Raw genomic sequence first — 14,278 nt, forward strand, 5'->3', positions numbered from 1 at the left:
ATGGTTGACAGATGGTGTGCTGACAGTAGGATTTCCACCTCTGGCTTTAATCTTTTTCTATGCTGACCTCTGCAGTCCACTGTACCTAATTCTTATTTACAGGGTCCTGCTTGAAACCAACATGATAAATTGCACCCTAAACCACTTTTTCCCAACCTCACAACAGCAGATGGAATTTTAAGACATAACAGAAAATTGAGAAGAAAAGATAATATGACTATTCCTTGCTGCGACTGTGCAATGAAACTGGCTTTTGTTTCTACTTTAGTGTTATTGAAACACAGCTTTTAATAAAAAGAAAAAAGTGAGAGTGGGGGAAAGGGTTGGCTTACACTGGGATAGTAAAACCTCAAATGATCTACACTGTGGGAAACTGCTTAAAAAAAACATATTAAAAGTCCTAATGAAAATCTAAAATTGCAAAAACATTTGAGTGAGACTTAGGTTTAGTGGATAGAAAATATAATTATCTCAATCAATGTAAATTCCAAACCATAATATAAAAACAAACATGTAAGTTTGTTGATGTGGCTTTAGTTAGTGGATTTCCTTTGAGACAAAATATGACAAATCCTCTGTTTGTAAACGTCGAGGGAATTATTCATACACAGAGCATATATACACTGATGAGCCAAAACATTATGACCACTCACAGGTGAAGCGAATAACATTGATCATCTCCTAACAAGGCCACATGTCAATGTCTGGGTAGATTAGATGGTAAGCAAACAATCAGTTCTCATCTCAGTTCTCAGAACGACTTCTACGCTCGGTTTGAAGTGCAGAACGACGTGATGCGAGGAAGACCACCCCTCCTCCCAACGACCAGGTGCTCTGTCTTACCACGGATGATGTGAGGAAAACTCTACGTAGAGTCAACCCATGGAAGGCTGCTGGACCAGACAACATTCCTGGCAGAGTGCTCAGAGGATGTGCAGACCAGCTAGCAGATGTTCTTACCGACATCTTCAACATCTCTCTGAGCAGCGCCGTCGTTCCAACGTGCTACAAGGCCACCACCATCATCCCCATGGCAAAGAAGTCTTCAGTGTCCTGCCTCAACAAATACCGTCCAGTCGCACTTAAACCCATCATCATGAAGTGCTTCGAGAGGCTCGTCATGAGGCACATTAAGACCCAGCTGCCCCCCTCACTAGACCCACTGCAGTTTGCGTATCGTTCAAACCGTTCAACGGACAATGCCATCGCCACAACCCTCCATCTGGCCCTCACCCACCTAGACAATAAGGACTCATACGTTCGAATGCTGTTCATAGATTTCAGCTCAGCATTCAACACAATCATTCCCCAGCACCTGATTGGAAAGCTGAACCTGCTGGGTCTGGACACCTCCCTCTGCAACTGGATCCTGGACTTCCTGACTGGGAGACCTCAGTCAGTCTGGATCGGGATCAGCATCTCCACCACCACCACACTTAGCACTGGGGCCCCCCAGGGCTGTGTGCTCAGTCCACTGCTGTTCACTCTGCTGACTCACGACTGTGCAGCAATGCACAGCTCGAACCAAATCATTAAGTTCGCCGATGACAGGACCGTGGTGGGTCTCATCAGCAAGAACGACCAGTCAGCATACAGAGAGGAGGTGCAGCGGCTGACGAACTGGTGTAGAGCCAACAACCTGTCCCTGAATGTCGACAAAACAAAAGAGATGGTTGTTGACTTTAGGAGAGCACAAGGTGAACACACTCCGCTGAACATCGACGGCTCCTCTGTGGAGATCGTCAAGAGCACCAAATTCCTTGGTGTTCACCTGGCGGAGAACCTCACCTGGTCCCTCAACACCAGCTCTATCACCAAGAAAGCCCAGCAGTGTCTCTACTTTCTTCGAAGGCTGAGGAAAGCACATCTCCCAACCCCCATCCTCACTACATTCTATAGAGGGACTACTGAGAGCATCCTGAGCAGCTGCATCACTGCCTGGTTTGGGACTTGCACCGTTTCGGACTGCAAAGCCCTGCAGAGGATAGTGAGGACAGCTGAGAAGATCATTGGGGTCTCTCTTCCCTCCATCAAAGACATTTACAAAAAACACTGTATCCATAGAAGCAACCATCATTGTGGACGACCCCACACACCCCTCACACAAACTCTTTACCCTCCTGCCGTCTGGCAAGAGGTACCGAAGCATTCGGGCCCTCACGGCCAGACTGTGTAACAGCTTCTTCCCCCAAGCCATCAGACTCCTCAATACTCAGAGACTGGTTTGACACACACACACACACACGTGTCCTGAGTTGCACTTTAATTACTGTCACTTTATAACTGTCTGCTACCCCAATAACTGCTATGTGCATAGAACACTAACTCATAGTATGTTATGTTTACATTTTTAGAAACTGTCATCTTTTTGCACTACTGAGTACTGGTCGGCGCTGCACTGTGTCTATTGTCCTGTTCATTGTCAGAAATTTGTTGTACTGTCCCGTACTTTTTGCACATGTTTGCACGTGCACTTTATATAGGTATATATAGGTATTTTATTTCGTTGTGTAGTCTCATGTGGTCCTGTGTTGGTCCTTTGTTGTTTTTATGTAGCACCATGGTCCTGGAGGAACGTTGTCTTGTTTTGCTGTGTACTGTACTAACTGTATATGGTTGAAACGACAATAAAAACCACTTGACTTGACTTGACTCATAGTCAGCATGTTGAATGCCAGAGAAATGGGCAGGAGTAAAGACCTGAGTGGCTTTGACATGGGCCAAATTTTTATGGCCAGACAACTGGGTCCCGTTAACAGTGTTGAGTATCTACCGACAGTGGTCCGAGGAGGGACAAACCACAAACCGGTGATAAGGTGCTGGGTGCCCAAGGCTCATCAATGCGTTAGGGCAATAAAGGCTATCCCATCTGGTCTGAACTGACAGAAGGTCTACTGTCGCACAAGTCACAAAACATTTTAATGATGGTTAAAGGAGGAAAGCGCCTACAATGGGAATACGAGCGTCGGAATTGGACTTTGGAGCAGTGGAAGAAGTTTGTCTGGTCCGATGAGTCCCACTTTCTTTTACATCATGTGGATGGCCATCTATGTGTGTGCCGTTTACCTGGGGAAGTGATGGCACCAGGATGCACTGTGGGAAGATGACAAGCCGGTGGAGGGAGAGTGATGCTCTGGGCAATGTTCTGCTGGGAAACCCTGAATCTGGCCATTCATGTGTATGTTAATTTGACACGTGCCACTTACCGAAAGATTGTTGCAGACCAGGTATACCCCTTCGTGGTAATGGTGTTAGCATATGGCTGTAGCCTTTTTATGCAGAATAATACACCTTGCCGCACATTGTTCGGGAATGGTATGAGGAACATGACGAAGAGCTCAAGGTGTTGCTCTGGCCTCCAAATTCCCCAGATCTATCCGATTGAGCATCTGTGGGATGTGCTGGAATAACAAGTCAGATGCACGCCGGCTCCACCTCGCAACATACAGGGCTTCAAGGATCTGCTCCTAATGTCTTGGTGCCAGATACCACAGGACACCTTCGGGGGTCTTGTAAAGTACATGCCATGGTGGGTCAGTGCTGTTTTGTCATCATGCAGAGGACCAGCAGCATATTAGGTGGTCAAAATGTTTTGGCTCATTGGTGTACTTTGCAAAACAATTACCGGTACTTTTAGGGATAGGATTCAGGTTAGCTTGTAGAAACTATAGCTTTACTCACATTTATACTTTTCCTGGATGTCTGCGTTGCATAGAATCACCAGGCCCGTCTTGAAGGAGAGCACCCGTATCTTACCACTACGACCACTACAGAGAGGAAACACACCTATCAGTGTCAGAGGAAACTCACATTTAATAACTCATTGAGATTCACCAACATACATATTATTAAATTCAACCTGTTACTCAGCAGAACCCAACCTGCATGGCATCTACAACTGGAAGAGTATCTATCTATCAAAATTGTATTTTCATTGTCTTATGCTTACATGTCAAAAATATTTCACTACCATTGCACCAGATACATACATTATGTAAAAAAAAAAGTAAAAAAAAACTAAAAAAAAAACCTTGAACTTGGCTGGGAAAGTTTGACATGTCTACAAAAGGTCAGAAAGCATTGGAGCTCTGCTGAGATCTGACCAGAAAATCTAAATAGATTACTGCACACCTGTAGAGATCTACAAATATTGCTGAATCCTGATCCAACAATGCCAAACCACATTTTGCTTCACATAACGATATTCTCTATTTGGCTTTGGTGTTTGACTGAGAGCTTGTCATGAACATTCTCATGCACGCTCTTTATTCTTATTCACATCCAGTGTTTGTAGCAAAACAAAAAAGCAATTGCTACCAATTATTTGCAGAGTGAGAGCTCTGATTTACAGTCATTAGCAGCAGGTAGTTAAGAGCACACTAGTCATTTGAGACACATTTCTGAATGATAATAATAAACAAAGAAACAAATAAATCCATCTGTTTTTTTTAATCTTTGTCAGGAATTATGTTTGACATCCTCAATCAAGAGCTTGGCACAGAAGGCGATATTTGTAGTCTAGCAGTGGGGCTTTTAGCTCATTTTGTGATCTGATTGGCTGCCTGCCGGTGTGATTTCCCAGTGCCTTTGTCATGATCTAATTTAATTTACTGTGGAACCCTTAAAACTGAGATTTGTGAGGTATTTTAATCTTAGAATGACAGCATGTGTCACCCTTCCTTACTGAAACAAACTTAAATCAGCCTAACAGAGTTTGCTGGTATTCAGCTGGTTTAGCAGGTTGGTCAGCATGTCTCCCAGCCTGACAAGTGCCCAAAATCCTTTGAAAACAGCAAACCAGCTTGGACTGGTTTAAGACTTTTTTTGTCGGAGTTAACAAATGTGTCAGGATATTGACAGTACGATGTTGGGGTCACAGCTCCCAGGTGAAAGGGGCTGTGGTTGACGTTACGGTCAGTACCTGTCGTAAACGTTGAGTAGCCAGTTGAGACACATGTCGACACAGAGGGGTATGTTGATTAGGACGGACCTCTCCTCCTCTAGTCTCTCGTACAGAGAGGTGAGAGCGTGGATGACCTCCACTACATCCATCACACGTTCTGCGTGCTGCAGTTCCTGTTCTTGAAAGACATCCACTACGCTACTCAACTTTAGCAGGTCCACTGGACACACAAACACAAAATGTACAGGTGGTCATGGTTGGTTGTTTCTTTTTCTTATTGTTGTTGTTGGCTTAAAACACAGATCTAATATTTTGACACAAATCAAGATTTTTCGTGCTCGTTAACTTTCACTAAAGACCTAACCAACAGTATTTATTTTATACCTCACTAAATACCTAACCAGCAGTATGACTGGTGTCATTATTATGTTGGCTTCAACTGTTTAGGCCTGTTCACACCAAGAACGATAACTATAACCATACAGTTTTAAAAATCAATCAAACTCTAAGAGAATAGCGAAGTCCACACCACAACTATAACGATAATGACGCTGGGAAACAATATCATTGGGTTCACCTTCAGAGAAATAATTTTCTAGCTGATGAATGACAAAAACATTGACAGCTTTAAACTTTAAAGGGCTCAAGCCGCAATGTGTATTCATCTTCAAAATAACACATTGATATCACTTTCGATACTTTCAGTATCTGATCGCCACATATTACACACATGAACGAAATGGAAAATCCTGCTCGTGAACCGTCAATATTTCCTCTGCATTCTTCTACAGAATTAATGGAGATGAGATAATGAAAAGCTAATGAAAGCTGATAGCATACAATTACCTCAGGTGTCCAGCACTAAAATAGTTATCGTTATAGTTGTTGGTATGAATGGGCCTTTATTAGAATCCCTAAACCAAGACCAAAATTATCAATTGCAACACTTCAAAGAGCTTTTAAGCTACATCCACTAAACTTTGTTCTGACTGGCTGCCATGTCTTTTCTAACTGATCAGTTTTCCCCAGGCACATTTTTGTAAATCCCAAAAAATTACATAGATTTACAACGACAGAATGTTCAAACAGGCCAAGACTCTGTCAGAGAATATTTGTGATTTCAAACTCCAACTGTTTCTGTAAGGCCTGTATACCCTTTATATTTCAAACTTTTTAAACTTTTTAAAACTAAAAATGTTAAACAAAGCTTTATAATAAATCAATATCAAAGCTTGTTTTTGACAACCATTACATCTAGTTTATTTTATTATTATAATTATGTTAATATTGACTTTGTACTTAAGAACTGGCACTATGACATCCCTACATCACTCACTCACTCACACACACACACACACACACACACACACACACACACACACACACACACACACACACACACACACACAGACGTTGGGTTTTCATGTTTTATGGGGACTTTCCATAGACATAATGGTTTTTATACTGTACAAACTTTATATTCTATCCCCTAACCCTAAACCTAACCCTCACAGAAAATTTTCAGCATTTTTACATTTTCAAAATACAAAATTTAGTATGATTTATAAGCTGTTTTCCTCATGGCGACCGACAATTGTCCCCACAAAGTAAAAAAAAATCAGGTTTTACTATCCTTATGGGGACATTTGGTCCCCACAAAGTGATAAATACATGCTCACACACACACACACTGACCAGATGCATATCCGCTCTTTCAAGCGCTCTCGGGTGTAGATGATGTGTGTTGAGTGTGAACTAACTGGATTTGACTGCTCTAACATAATTTTCTCAGGGCATCTCTAGTGCAGCAGAGAGAGTATAGGGTTAAAGATGTATGCTGATGTCATCCTTAATTGGATAATGAGATAATGAGCTGAAAAATGGAAGGCAAGTGTCTACGGTGCTTTCAGGGTTAGGTGGTCAGTCAGAAACATTAACAGGCCTTTGTAAATGTTCATTTTATATGGCCATACTCAATCACCACAGCCAGGCTCCCAGAACAGCAACATTACTATAGAAGCCGGTTATTAATTCTGCTAATGACATAGACTAGCAGAACAGGAGAGAGAAGAGAGATCAGGGAGGATAGAGAGAGAGGTTTATATTTGAACCAACATACGTCTTAATGTCTATAACTGTAATATATTTTTGAAAATCTATTGTATTTTGATCTATTCTACTGTATTTTATTTTATAATGTATATTGATCTTATGTTTATTAACACAACTTGTACCTTGTTTTTTTTACTTTTCTTTGTTTCTTTGTATGTATGTGTGTGCGTGCGTGCGTGCGTGTGTGTGTGTGTGTGTATTGATGCTTTGGCAATATAGTATGCAAAACAATCATGCCAAAAAAGTACTTTTGAAATTGAATTTGAGTGAAGGAAGTGGGCCTGAGAGAGAGAGAAAATGATTGAGCGATAGATGTTTTTCTGAGAGACGCTAAAAGGCACATGCTGTGCTTAGTAGGTAGTTCACCATGTGCTAATATAGCCTGTACAATTTGTTCTTCATGGATTCACCTACCCACTCTTCCTATGCCCATTGTGTGTACAGACGGCAAAGAGGTTAAATGGAAGATGGGAACTGCCGACATTAGAAAGAGAATTTGGCTATGTTCCAAATAGAATACTACCTTGCTATTTACTGAATACTGCGTAGTATACACTGTACACTGCCAACTATAAATTAAACAATAGGCATTATTCCACAATTTACATTGGAGTCCAGGCATCATCTTGGAAATAAAACCCCATTATTTAGCATTTTCAATAATTGTATCTGATTTTATTTTTGGGGGGCCATCTGAGTCAAGAAAGAGATATAAAAAATAATGGCTCATATTACTTCCGGTTCATCCTTCACAGTGGATATGGAAGGTACAGTTGAGTGCATTACATTGTGAGATATAGTATTCCATGCACTAAGCTCTGTTATTTACTAGTCATTATGGCAAATTTAGTAGTTCATCCTGAGTATTCTACGCATAATGTGCATGGTACGCTTTTTGAACATAACCCTTGTCTGGGCCATGGCAGATAAACTTCCACCCACAGAAGACGTCACTGGGGGAACTGCAGTTAACTCCTCATTTGAAATTCCTAATTACCTCCCCTGAAGAAGCACAATCACACTAATTATTAGGCTTAATTAAGCTGCATGAAAATCACTGGGCTCTAATGAAAAATACAGATCACAGGCGCACAGCAGGGCCGGCACCGTCTACGAATAATCAATGACTTATGCGTTCAGAGAGAAGGAGAGGGAAAGGGCAAACCAGCATGGGGGGACTTGTCCTTAACGTACATCTTAAAGCTTTCTGCATGTGCCGCAGCTTCATGGCCGTTCGGTATGCCGAGAACTTGATGTTGTTCAGATCCGCTGTGAGAAAAGAGCAAGAGAGATGGAAGGAAGCAATATGAAAAAACAATTTGTGAATGAACAGCTGAGACCAGACAAGAGCAAACAGAATAAGAGGAAACACTTGGACTCATTCACTATTAATTGGAAACAAGTGTTGCTGTAACATCTAATTTAACTGGCTTGATTCAAGTCAAACATATTCTTAAACATGTCTGAATCAACCCACATTATTTTAAATCAACAAAACTAATTTTATGGGTTAGATCAGGAAATAGAAATAGAAATAGCTCCTTAAGTTTTTCACATTTTACAGTGCACACAATAAGATCTCGGAGTAAAGGTCTCTGATATTTGTGTATGTTTTCTAGATGGTTCTAAATTATCTTTTAATTATAAAATCTAAGTGCGAACTTATTGATGAATCAAGCACTACAGTAGGTTAATGCAAAAATGTGTGCGGTTATTAAATTCGATCAACTGTGTCACTTTAGTGGGGTTGAGCAGTTTATGGTCATGGTGTTCCATGTGTTTGGACAACCTGCATCACATCAGATTAAAATACACAGCAAATGCTCTTTAATCATTATTAATTAGAAGCTGGCAAAGCAATCATCTGGTTGGCCCAGCTGCCCTTGGGTTAACGAGAGAACTGACTACATCTCTGTGGCGGGATGAAATATTGGGTTGCAATTAAAGGTCGAGGTAAAGTAATAGAGCTCAGTGTGAGTCCTTATTCTAGTTGGTGTAAGTGAGCTTGTGTGTGTCCACAATACGGTTCCCTGGTGAGAAGAAGATAGAGAAGACATACAGTACAGTGAGCCTACAGCTTAATTGTGTTTCATTGCCTCACCCAAAGCTTGGTATAATTCAGTCATCTTTGGATGGTCCCAGCAGGTTGTCTGGGCCTGGTGGCTATAAACAGAGAGAGAGAGAGAGAGAGAGAGAACGAAATAAGAACAGTGCAGGGAAGCCAAAAATAGGATAGAAAAGAGAGAAGTGGGAGAACAGAAGGAACATAAACATTACAGGGATAGTTCACCCTAAAATGTAGTCATCATTTACTCACCCTCATGTGTTCCAAACCCATATCAGTTAACAGTATCACTTAACATTCTGCCTAAAATCTCCTTTTGAAGAATCATACAGGGTTGGAACAACATGAGGGTGAGTAAATGATGACAGGAATTTAATTATTAAAGCACAAGAGCTGTCCTATTTTCATGACATTCAGAGAAAAGCTTGACTATGATATAAAGCTTGACTTTATTAAACAGGAATGTAAGAGAATTTACACAGCCTTGACATGTGTGCTGCATACCATCCTAAATGAAACAACAACAACCACCTGTCCTCATGTCTGACTGCACTCTCAGTGCCAGCAGCAGTGGGGAAGAGCCATTAAATACAGATATCAGATTAATAAATGATCGGAATAAATAAATAAGTGAGGGGGCCTTAAGCAGAAAGTTTGCCAGCTCATTGGTACATGCGCTGGCATTAACATTGATTGGCCAGCGACTTGAACACCTTCTGTTGAATGATGTTCACCCTTTGGCCTGCTCACATGGGCTAGTGATACTAAACATACAGTAGTGGGGAGAAGTGTTGCGGAGAAACAAACTAAAACCAGGTACTTTTTCAACCAAGTAATTTAATAAATAAATACAATTCCATCAACTTAAAAACTTAAGTTGAGTTGCTGCCTTAAAGTTTTAAGTTAAACCAACATGGCTTTACAAATAATTTCAACTCTTTGTTTTACAAAATAGACTAGATGAGTTGAAATGATTGTAAAGCCACACTGAATTTACTTAAAACATTATGGCAATAATTAAACTTACTTTTTTTTTTTTTTAAGTTGAAGTAGATAGATTTTTTTTCAGTGAAATAATCAAACTCAATCTTCTAAATCACCTTCTTTCTTTGTATGTAGCATTGAAAAGGCCAATCCACTTTAATACATTCAGACGGTTCATGTGAACATGTATTTTATACCTTAGGGGCTGTTCCCACAGAATGCATCCTTGCACTAAAAAAAGCTAAAGCAGAATGCAGTAGTCTCGAGATGAGTTTTTAACAGTTGAAAAACGTTTTAACTGAACATGAGGTCTAATAAAAGTGGCGCTCCTGCATGAGATGCTGAAAAAAACAGTGAGACGTGGCTAAAGGGTCAAAGAAACCTGTCTAGTGCAAGTTTATATAGGAAAACAACTGAAAAATAGTGCGGATAGGAACGCATTGGGTTTGAACAGCCCCTTATGGTATATTCTAGTATTTTTGTTTAATCTATCTGTTCAAGTTTAAAGCTGTTACTGTAATTTAAATGGTTCATTCATTCAAAAACCTTCATTGTTTTTGTACCAGATAATGCAGCTCCAATTTAGTTATACATTAATATATAATTATAAAAAATTTAAATTTAAACTAAAATTTGTAATTAGTATTTTATTTAATTTTTAGAGGTTATATATTAACATATAATTATAAAAAATATATATAAAAAAAAATTAATTCATCGGATAGATGAGAAGTTTGCAGCTTTCCAAGCAACAGTTTCACAGTAACAGCCCCAACACTGGTGGGGAGAGTTAGATACTCTCCATTGTGGATGCCAACACCTGCTGTCCATATCCAACATGGACTCTGCTGTGATATCAATGAAACGCAGATCTGTAAATGCAACAGGTTGTGTGACAAAAGGAACACCATGGTTGAAATGTTCCTTTTTTTTTAATCACAGTGCAATGATCTTCTGCACCACGGAGCAGTAATTGAGTTTGCTCTCTATATCTGATAATCTGACATGCCCATCATACAGTTTTACACTGTCTGTCTCTCTGCAGACAATCTTAGACAACTGATGATTTATGGCTGGACTTACTTAATGTAGTATGGCACTTTGTTGGGGGATATGGCACGTTCCCAAGGAATCTGCACAGAGCCTGTAGTGACAGAGAAAAAGAGGGCAATATCAATCAGACAGACAAGTCCAGCATGAAAAGCTATTTTCAAAATCTCAAATGGTACAGCTCAAGGTCCTTCAAGCATACTGCTTGCACACTGAGAAGCTATTAAACAACAACACCTCAAAGGTGTTTTGAATATTAGAAAGCTTTTCTCTGAGTGGAGAGTTGGGACCCTGAGGTCAAAAGCTGCTCTGATCTGATATACAAACGGTAAAAACAGAGAATTAGATAATCACTGAGGCATAGGCGATCTCAATTCTGTGTTTCACCTCGGCCCAAGGAATAGTTTACCCAAAAAATAAAGATGTCATTATTTACTCAACCCAATGTCACTCCAAACCAGTATGACTTTCTTTCTTCTGTGGAACACAAAAGGAGATGTTAGGCAGAATGACAACCATAGTCACCCTTCACTTTAATTAAGATGCAATGAAAGTGAATGGTGACTGAGGTTAGCATTTTTATCTCCTTTTGTGTTCCATAGAAGAAAATAAGTTATACATGTTTGGAACAACATGAGAGTCATTAAATTATGAAATGGTGAACTATCCCATTAAAATTCTATAATCTCTCTCATCCAGTGAAATAAAGAAAATAAAGTGCAACCAAATAAACCAGCATTACTGATCAACTGACAGACAGATGCAATTTGTAAATGGTTTATTAAAAAATTGTCAGTCGAGTAAGAATTGAACCTAACGCAAGAAATTATCCTCTGAGCCACAACACCTCATATTCATATAAAGCTGAAATCCTGGAACTGACCTTGCTCTGAGGTGAACTGACTGTATTATGCATATACTATCCATTAGCTTGCTGTAGAAAGTTGTTGAAAACAGCACTAGTAAGATTCTGTGTCCTCATTTGGCTTTGCATTGTAGCACTGATTTACATTCAGAGAGAGTTAATTCTCTGCAAGAAATAGTTTGGAATACTTCAAAAAGGTGCTAATTTTTTAGCTTTGGTCTTTTTCTCCGACACTTACAATGTTCCACAGCACTGCTCTGCTGTCAGATTGACAGCAAGAGTGAATAAAGGCATGGCCCAACCTGCCCACTCAAAGAACACTGATGTTGGGCAACCAAGCCCACACTGCTGCTGTTACAGCCCTGCCAGCCCCTCTCCACTGTGCTCCATGCTCCCATTTCAGCCTTCGTTCTATTCTCAGCATCACACTCCAGTGGGGGACTGTACAGTTTCAAGTTGCCACGCTTACTGGAAAGGAAGTGCTGTGATCCAGGGCCGAAATCTCTGTGGGCATCCTGTAATTGCCTCAGACGCTCTTCAATGGACCCCTATGTGTGTTCGAGAAGGAGAAAGAGAAAAACAGTGGAAAAGGAGGAGTGAATTTCTTCTCACACTAACTTCTCTGATGTTGTAATGAGGATTAAGTTTTGCTTAAGATGAAGTGTGTACCAGTCTGCTGCCCTCAATCAGCTTTTGAAGAATACAGGTGACAATACAGATGTGTGCTTTTAAATGAACAGAATATAAATGTTCAGAAAAGGCTCTGTGTGGTGACAAGAAGTGATGATTTGCACAAAATAACATAGGACATGTTCTTATGTCTAGGCTATTTTGTAATTGTTGGTCTAAACATGCATTAGAATGGAGTCTTTGACATTTCACAGTTTTTTCAGCATTTCACGTCATGAGCTTTGAGTTTTTAAGATCCAAGTTAAAAGAAGTACAACTTAAAAAACGAAATAACCCACAGACCCTGAGTGTAACATCCGAGATTGTTACCATACCTACCAACCACCAGAGGGAGCCCTCTCCCGAATCCGAACTCTGTGACTTCTTCATTGGTTTCTTCCTGTTTGAACTATATAAATATCATTCTGATTCCACTGTCATGTTGTGAAGTATTGCCAGTTCACCCTGCTTTACCAAGCATTATTCCATTGCTATTGCTGATTGTTTGCATGTTATGACCATTGCCTGTTTTCCTGTATTTACTGCTTTTTGGATACCCCTTTGTTTTGTTTGCCTTGTTGGACTGTCTTTTTGGTTTATTGTATTATACCGCCTGCATAACGACTACCTCAATTTGCCTGGGTTGTTTGCTTGTTCTAATAAACTTCCAGCACACGGCGACTAACACCGTCTCCATGGCCAGTTCATTAAACTGGGGTGTCATGCACCAATTTTGTTTGAGGGGCACCAGTGGCACTTACATCTCTAGGTGAGATAAGATATGAAGGAAAAAAAAAGCTTAAGTTTCGTGGTCAAGTTTTTAACTTTAGGGCTCAGGTGAACCCGTGTTCAAATTCTGACCTAATATAAAATTAGTATATATATATATGGAAAAGAGCAGCTTTGTCATTTATAACTCATTGCGTGTTTGCCGGTAAAAAAAATCATACAAGTTTCTAGTGACATGAGAGTGGGTAGATGATGACAGAATTTTCAGTTTAAAGCAAATGATCTTGGTTAGACTAACCAAATTTAAACATTTGCATTATTGATAGACCGATATATTGGGCAGGTTGATAAATTGACCGATATATCGGGCAGGGATGCGTTTCCCAAAAGCTTTGTAAGCCTAAGTAGAACGTAGAATCCATTGGCGCCAATGGGCTCTCCGATCAACCTAAGCTTGTGATGCTTTTGAAAAATGCAGTCCATGCTGATTAATCGGCCTATATTTGGCCATTTTGCTATTATCAGCATCATCTGATAACCGCGTTCCGTGGCCGATTAACAGAAGTGTTTACTTTCCCTTTCGTCATTTCCAAAATCTAAACTAACAGATCTGTCAATGGACAGTCAACACTTTCTGTTTTCAAGTTTTTTTCTTTTCAAGTTTATGCAAATTTGAGTAAATAAGTGTTTGTTTCACTTTAGAAATTTTGTGTGCATCTGATTTGCTTTTGTTAAATTGTATTATGTTTATCTGCATTTATATCGGCCATCCTGCTCTCTAGATATCGGTATTGACATCGACCATTAAAAAACAATATCCTTTGATGACTAAATTGTATGCATGATATCTACCACAGCATTTTAGACAAATTCTTTTTTTAAACACACTTATAATCATGGC

At 40.0% G+C, this 14,278-nt stretch overlaps 1 protein-coding gene across 1 annotated transcript in view; it reads right to left on the reverse strand.

Moving 5' to 3' along the window:
• LOC127660003 (dystrophin-related protein 2-like) overlaps nt 1-14,278 on the reverse strand; it is a 113,999-nt gene that overhangs the window by 28,412 nt on the left and 71,309 nt on the right. The window contains exons 7-12 of the mRNA XM_052150037.1: nt 12,449-12,527; nt 11,148-11,208; nt 9,117-9,178; nt 8,210-8,284; nt 4,922-5,123; nt 3,682-3,767 (exon numbers count right to left, since the gene is read on the reverse strand). Of these exons, the coding sequence (XP_052005997.1) occupies nt 3,682-3,767; nt 4,922-5,123; nt 8,210-8,284; nt 9,117-9,178; nt 11,148-11,208; nt 12,449-12,527 (565 nt within the window). The remainder of the gene's footprint in view (nt 1-3,681; nt 3,768-4,921; nt 5,124-8,209; nt 8,285-9,116; nt 9,179-11,147; nt 11,209-12,448; nt 12,528-14,278) is intronic.

Source organism: Xyrauchen texanus, chromosome 19 (genome assembly GCF_025860055.1).
Source record: "Xyrauchen texanus isolate HMW12.3.18 chromosome 19, RBS_HiC_50CHRs, whole genome shotgun sequence".
Taxonomy (NCBI): domain Eukaryota; kingdom Metazoa; phylum Chordata; class Actinopteri; order Cypriniformes; family Catostomidae; genus Xyrauchen; species Xyrauchen texanus.